Source organism: Asparagus officinalis, chromosome 2 (genome assembly GCF_001876935.1).
Source record: "Asparagus officinalis chromosome 2, Aspof.V1, whole genome shotgun sequence".
NCBI classification, from domain to species: domain Eukaryota; kingdom Viridiplantae; phylum Streptophyta; class Magnoliopsida; order Asparagales; family Asparagaceae; genus Asparagus; species Asparagus officinalis.
The window spans coordinates 84099800-84106494 of record NC_033795.1 but is presented as its reverse complement, the minus strand read 5'-3'; the positions used below and the strand labels follow the sequence as shown (position 1 = coordinate 84106494).

The window sequence follows — 6695 nt, the reverse complement described above, 5'->3', positions numbered from 1 at the left end:
GAGCCCCTCCTGGAAGGGTGCTGCTTCTGAACTATATTGGAGGAGCTACAAATACTGGGATTACGTCTAAGGTATCCCATTTATCCATTTTCTCTTGTTAAAACTATTTGTTGGAAGATTGCACCTTTATTCACTAGGTTCTCCTCGAAACTAAAAGGGGAAAAATGAAGATAAAAGTGATACAATGGTTATCCAGCTATTGATTTATGCGCTTTAACTCGTCGTGACTTATTTAACTTACATATGAACTGTTTCCCTTTTTCTTTTTCTTTTTTTTTTCTTTTCTTTTTGTTGTTGTTGTTGTTGTTGTTGTTGCATTCATGAGAATGCTTGGAAAGATCTTGGTAATCATATTCAATACTCAAGAGGCCAAATTTTCTTACGCCGAAAATGGAAAGAAGAAACTGACAATTCTCACAGACACTTGTTGTTTCTTCTCATCGCATACATGTCCTGGTTTTCATCAGTTTGCAAATGGGCTAATTTTGTGATGTTCTTTTATAACTTTTAGCCATCTTTTTTTTTGTGTGTGGATAAAATCTGGTGATTATTTGCGCAGACGGAGGCAGATCTTGTTAAAGCAGTTGACCGCGATCTTAGAAAAATGCTTATAAATCCTAATGCTGAGGACCCTCATGTTCTTGGGGTAAGGGTATGGCCACAAGCCATACCCCAGTTCTTGGTGGGTCATCTAGATCAATTGGAAGCTGCAAAATCTTCCTTACGCAAAGGTGGATTTGAAGGATTGTTTCTTGGAGGTAATTATGTGGCCGGTGTGGCCTTGGGGCGATGCGTAGAGGGTGCTTATGAAAGTGCTTCTGAGGTATCAGAGTTTTTAAGCAAGTGTTACGCATACAAGTAGCTGAGGAACGAGGAGCTTGATGCACCCCGTACCTAGGTGAGGTCCACCGCAATCGAGGAAGTAGTAGTATTGTTCTTTCCCTTCTGTAGAAGCTGTCTTTAACGCCATTTCTGTTTGTATTTGCCTTTATTCCTTCAATGTTGGTGCGTATTTCAACGGTTTGGTATTCTTTTCGAAAGGAATAAAGCAGCTCCAGTTTTGTCTTGGAGGGCTCCAGTTCAAACTAAATGTTCTAATCCATACTTTATCGTTCCTTGTTTTCTCCAGCTGCAGTCATTTGCATTCGGTTTGAGCAAGCGTGATGTATTTAATACCTGTTTCTTCCCCTCCACGAAATCAAACACTTCAGAATATTGTGTTCATCCGTGTAATTGTAATATTTTGTAAGCTATTCCCTTTTTAGGCCCGTGTTTTTCCCCCTCCAAGAAATCAAATGTTCGCAATTTTATGGGTCGTTAACATCGATACGAGGGAGGTGTGGGAATTATGGACTTTGAAGAAGAGAAATAGCTTCCTGGTTGACCGACCGATGAGAAGAAGTTCGTGCGAGAGCCACGACTCATCAGCACGTACGGTAGCTAAAGAAAACAACCAGTCTATTTTTTTTTTTTTTTTAGACTCTTAAAACCCCGTTCAGGAGGAACACCCAACCGACATTCTCAAGGGTTCACGCTGAGAGTGTTCACAGGAGTAGACGAGGGGTGGGACCACGAGGGGTGGCGGGGGGCACAGGGAAATCAAACACAAACCTAAAGACTAATTTAATCGAGGCCCACGAGAAAAAGGAGCAGCGGAGGACGGGCCGGGGGGGCCCAGGTCGCTATCATCAAGAGATCTACTAGAAAATTCTGTTGGCATCAAGAGATTTGAGTGTTGGGATTGAGGAGGACCCAGGAAATTTTAGGAACCCAATGTACGGGATGTCAGAGACAAACGCGGTGAGTTTTGGGGATTGTGGCCTTGTTAACGTAGGACAGGCTTCACTCATCGCTAGGCATCCTCATCAATTATTTCACTGCCGGGGCCTGTTGGATTCGAAGCAAGTCTCATCAAACCTCACTCTGCTATAATTACACGCACGCATGTGGACAGCAAGCGAGCGAGCGAGCGAGGTTTAATGACACAGTACTAGACACGGATACAAGGTCTGCGTGCATGTCTCAGACTAAATTGACACAGGGCAAGATTCCCTTCATTTTTGTTGGGCCTGGAGAAAGATTCCTGATGAAGAGCAAGGGACAACATTCCCTTCGTTTTTGTGGGCTACTCTCTCTCTCTCTCTTTTGAAGTTCAAGAAAGATGGGCCTCTCGTTCTCTGAGCGGAATTCTTTTAAACGAGAGCAGAGCGTTCAAAATTGCGGATTTGGTCCTTGCTGCCGTTGAATTCGTAAGCCGAGTAGAGCTCTCTGTTTTCTGAAACAATAAGATGAAGCTTGGAGCGCTTTATGCTTCACTGTTGAGTAGCTGTCTCTTTGGCAGGGCTACTGTCAGACAAGAGAACCAACAGGGGATGGGGTCACTTGGTGATAAAGGATTTGAGGCTTTATTAAAAGCGAGTGCTGGCCACTATGAGAAGTTGGAATTGAGAGATGAGGGCTTGTAAGCAAAGAAATCTTCTTATTAGAAAAAGAAAGTAATTGGTTGGTCTGAGAGAAGGTTTTATTATTGTCCCTCCCTCCCTCTCTCTTTTATTTTTTTTCTAAAAGTGTCATGAGGGGGGGATGTAGTTGATTGCATGTCTCCTTGAAGTCTCTCTCATGTCTTTCTTTTTAAAGGACCTTGGTGTTATTTTAATCCTTCAATTCTCTCACCAAACCAAAGTTCCCCAACACTTGATCTATTCTTTACTTGCAAACTTCAGGCCCTACTACTCCTTCCTAACTTTGGCTCTCTCTCTCTCTCTCTCTCCCCCCTTCTCTAGAAGTCTTTGGTGTCATAAATATGTCACTTTTATTTCAACATCAGATCTTTATTCTACTTCCTTCCCTATGTTATGTATGATCGGTCCCCATGGGTATCACTTGATCTCATCTTCTTGAACAATATTAATGTATTGTCGACGTGTGCGAGCTATCGCCTTCAACTGTGTATTATTAGCAGGCTACTTGTTTAAATATTTCTGACCAAAAAAAAAAAAAAAAAAAAACCCGACAAAAAAAAAAAAAAAAAAACATCCCTATTTGATTAAATAGTTACTTGTTAGGAGGAAAAAAAAAAGGGATCTGATAGCTGAGTAACTGCTCTTATTTGCTCTGTTTCTTTCCTGGCCTAGTTCCAGCTGATGACCAACCTTTGTTCCCAGTGCTGGGTCATTTTGGATGGTACCAAAATTAAGAATGACGTGGGAGGTTGAGCTAACAAGATGTAGTGTCCAAATACAAGCAAGGAATTTAATAGAAAGGAGCAGTAGTAGTTTGAGGGTCATGGTCACTGGCTCTGCATGTGACCATCACACTGTAACTCAATATAGCAGGACAGTCTTTCCAAGGATACCGAGCCTAAATTTTTCTTTTTTGCCAAATCAATGCTATACGGTTTGAACCTGAGCTGCCTAGTAATCTTGGAAATTAATTTTTTTACATTTCCAATAGGTAGATTTCTAGAATTAAAAGCTTAATGTGAAAGTCATTCACCCCAACCACCCGGCAGGTGCTTGGAAGGAGAAGACTTTGTTGGGTTTTTGTCTTGGTACATAGCCTTTGATAAATATTGGGTTTTTGTGAAGGGAGGTTAATTGGAAGGATAATTAAGCTCACATTCTTCCTATTAAGTTTAAAATCCAATATAAGGGGATTAATTGGAAGCACTCTAGTCAGATAAGGAGTCCAGAAAGCAGGGAGAGGAAATGGAGCCAACCATAATTAGGCCAAACAATGCAAGTAATCCGACTGGCAATTTGTGGGGGCTGGTTCCTTACGCCACATGGCCATGCCCCCTCGGTTTAGTTTGATTTTCAAACACAGTTAGTCCTTTGAAGCTTCAAGTATAGCCTTCATTCCTCAAACGAGATGGGAGGCGAACGGAGCTCCCCAACTTCCTCTATAGACAGCAGCAGCCATCCATGTCTTTCTTCTACATCTGTGTCCCGAGCACGAGGAGATTTGAGCACAGATTTGAAGCTTGGTCTTAGCATATCGACATCCTCCTTGCAGGGTGATGCGAGGTATGAGGATTGAAACTGAAGAGCCTTAGCAATTTTTTTTTTTTTTGCTTCCTGTTGTTTTTATCATGCGCATACATAACAACGGCCTTATGTTCTTGCTTCTTTTCTGTTTTTTCAACAATCGGGTGATAGAAGGTGATTCTTTTTGTCTTTAATTTGCCCTTAAAAAGTTATTCTACGGTTTCGCATATGTGCTTCCCTCCGTTTCTTTTCATGACCGACCATGTTTCTTTAGTTTTAGAGATTTCTCTTTCTGAATCATATGGGACTAGCACCTCCACATCCTGTCTCAGTTCCCTGTTGAAAGTTTGAATTACGTGCTGCCTTCATTCATATAGCTCGGGCTCTCATGATACTTCTTTTTGCTGAAATTCTGGGTTCTCGCTGTTCACTTTTGATCGCGTGATTCGACTCCTAAATCAGTTCAAGATTTTTCCTATTGTCTGCTTCATGTCATCTTTCATTTACCAAAAGGAATTTTCTTTGGGTGGCGTCATGCAATTATTTTTCTGTGTTTAAGTTCACCTTGTTTGTTTTCCATTTCGAGGACATTTGTCATCAAGCTAAAGACCCTCGAGCCTGCGCTGTTACAGTAATAATGATAAACATCAGCAGCATTTCCCTGCGTCCAGCAATTTTCAAACATGACCATTGTGGCTACTCTGTTACATTAATAACGATAAACATCAGGAATGTTCCTGTGCCCTGCAATTTTCAACTCATGGCCGTCTCCATATTCCCTACTTATGTGCTCGAGATTATTTGTACTCTAATGTAACTGCACTAATTTTATTGTCTAAAAATCGAGACATTTCCCTATTTTAATTTCTATTCACTCTTGTTGGATAGTAGAGCACAAGCCAAGCACAAACCTGCTACTCCCTTGATTAATTGCTTCAAGTTACCGCAGTCTCTGGCCTTCCCCCATAGTCTTGGCTACCAGAGAGTTTCTGTTTGTTCTGTGATGTCCTTAATCATTCAATTCACACTTTACATTACAAATAAGCTTGCACTTCTTTTTCAATTAGATATAACGAACATACCTTGTATCTTCGATAACCATATATAGCTCTAGTTCCATCATTAGTCATGATTACTAAAAAAAATCAAGATTTATGATGCCCATTTCTATATTTCTATCATCTTCTTCTGTATCTGTGTGAAAACTCCTTAACGTGTTTATTAACTGTACCATGTAAGAGAAGCTAATAATAAATAAATCAAGGTGCTGTTCTAAATTTCCCTTTTTATGTCCCCTCTTGTTGAGGAATAGATCACAACTCTCCAACTGGCCACCGATAAAGCCATTACTGAGGAGCACGCTAACAGGAAGAGGAAATCCCCTAAATCCACCAACCTTATTTGTGAAGGTCTACATGGAGGGAATCCCCATCGGCAGGAAGTTAGATCTCTATTCGTTTAACAACTATGATGGTCTCATGCAAACACTTCGCCTCATGTTTAAGACGACAATAATTTTGAGTAAGCAAAAGAGAAGTTCTATTTCATCTGGTCACAAGGTTTTAAGCACATAAACCGGAATATCCATAACTCTTCTTTGCTTTGTTTTGGTGTATGGGGGCAGCTCCTGAACTTGGTCCTGTGTCATCTACGAAGATTCATGTGCTCACATACGAGGACAAGGAAGGAGACTGGATGATGGTTGGAGATGTTCCGTGGGAGTAAGCTTTTACCTTCCTGCTTCACACTCTGCCATTATGCTCTTGATATTGTTAAAATCTTTACGTATTTTTAACGTTCTGCATTCTTTTTTTGTGCAGACTTTTCTTGACCGCTGTTAAGAGATTAAAGATCACCAGGGCAGACAGATGCTAGTGTTCATGCCCTTCCTAATTTTGCTGCCAAAATTACAGAAAGAAGAGTGCAGGTGCATAGGAATATAGGATATAATTCTTTTGTTTTTTGTTTTTTAAAGTTTCCCTCCTACCAATATTGCCATTTAACTTTCTACTCCTACAGACCCTTTGCTTCTCTTAATTGGATGTACCCTCCTCACTGTGATATTACAGAAATAAATCTGGTAAAGAAAAAAAAATGAAGTGAGAATTCTAATCTTTTGCTTTAATCTGGCAAGTTGTTGTGGTAGATATGCGTTGTGTAGATCCATCTCTCGCTGAATGGCAGAAAACACCCCTGTGCCCGATTTCCGGGTTGGCATTGGACTTAAAAAGAATAGGATGGGCAACAATAAGAAATTACTGGCAGTGCTGTAACAAACAAACAAACTGAGACACTTTTCAAGAGGCGAGCTACGTGACCTCCATGCTCTTTCCTCAAAGAGGTCAAGGTCTCCACGCTCTTTCTTCTTGCAGACACGCAGCACATAGAAATGTGTGCTCCTTCGATGAACAATCTTGTACCTGAATCGGCCAGTTTCCTCTCTACTGGATCCGACTACTGGAAACCAATCGCGCTTCTTCCTCCTGGTTTAAGAGGGGGGCGTGCACGCGATGCACGCATGATACAGTACACTCATGCACAATACAAATTTTATTTTATTTTATTGCTGACGTGATAGTTGATTCTAACATAAATAAGTGTGTGTCATGCCTCTGTGCGTTAAAAAGCTAGGCGAAAGTAACCAAGGCCCGTTGAGCACTCACGAGGACAAAATCTCTGCGTGACATCTCATAAGCATTTGTTCTCGTA

The 6695-nt window shown here is 41.0% G+C and overlaps 2 protein-coding genes across 2 annotated transcripts in view; both read left to right on the top strand.

Moving 5' to 3' along the window:
- Positions 1-1224, top strand: part of LOC109831465 (protoporphyrinogen oxidase, chloroplastic) — a 24848-nt gene extending 23624 nt beyond the window's left edge. The window contains exons 9-10 of the mRNA XM_020398785.1: positions 4-71; positions 560-1224. Coding sequence (XP_020254374.1) covers positions 4-71; positions 560-862 — 371 coding nt within the window. The 3' untranslated portion in view covers positions 863-1224. The remainder of the gene's footprint in view (positions 1-3; positions 72-559) is intronic.
- On the top strand, positions 3871-6111 carry LOC109831946 (auxin-responsive protein IAA4). Its single transcript, XM_020399433.1, has 4 exons — positions 3871-4025; positions 5299-5507; positions 5611-5707; positions 5807-6111. Exons 1-4 carry the CDS (start codon positions 3871-3873, stop codon positions 5859-5861), a joined length of 516 nt encoding a protein of 171 aa, XP_020255022.1. The 3' UTR covers positions 5862-6111.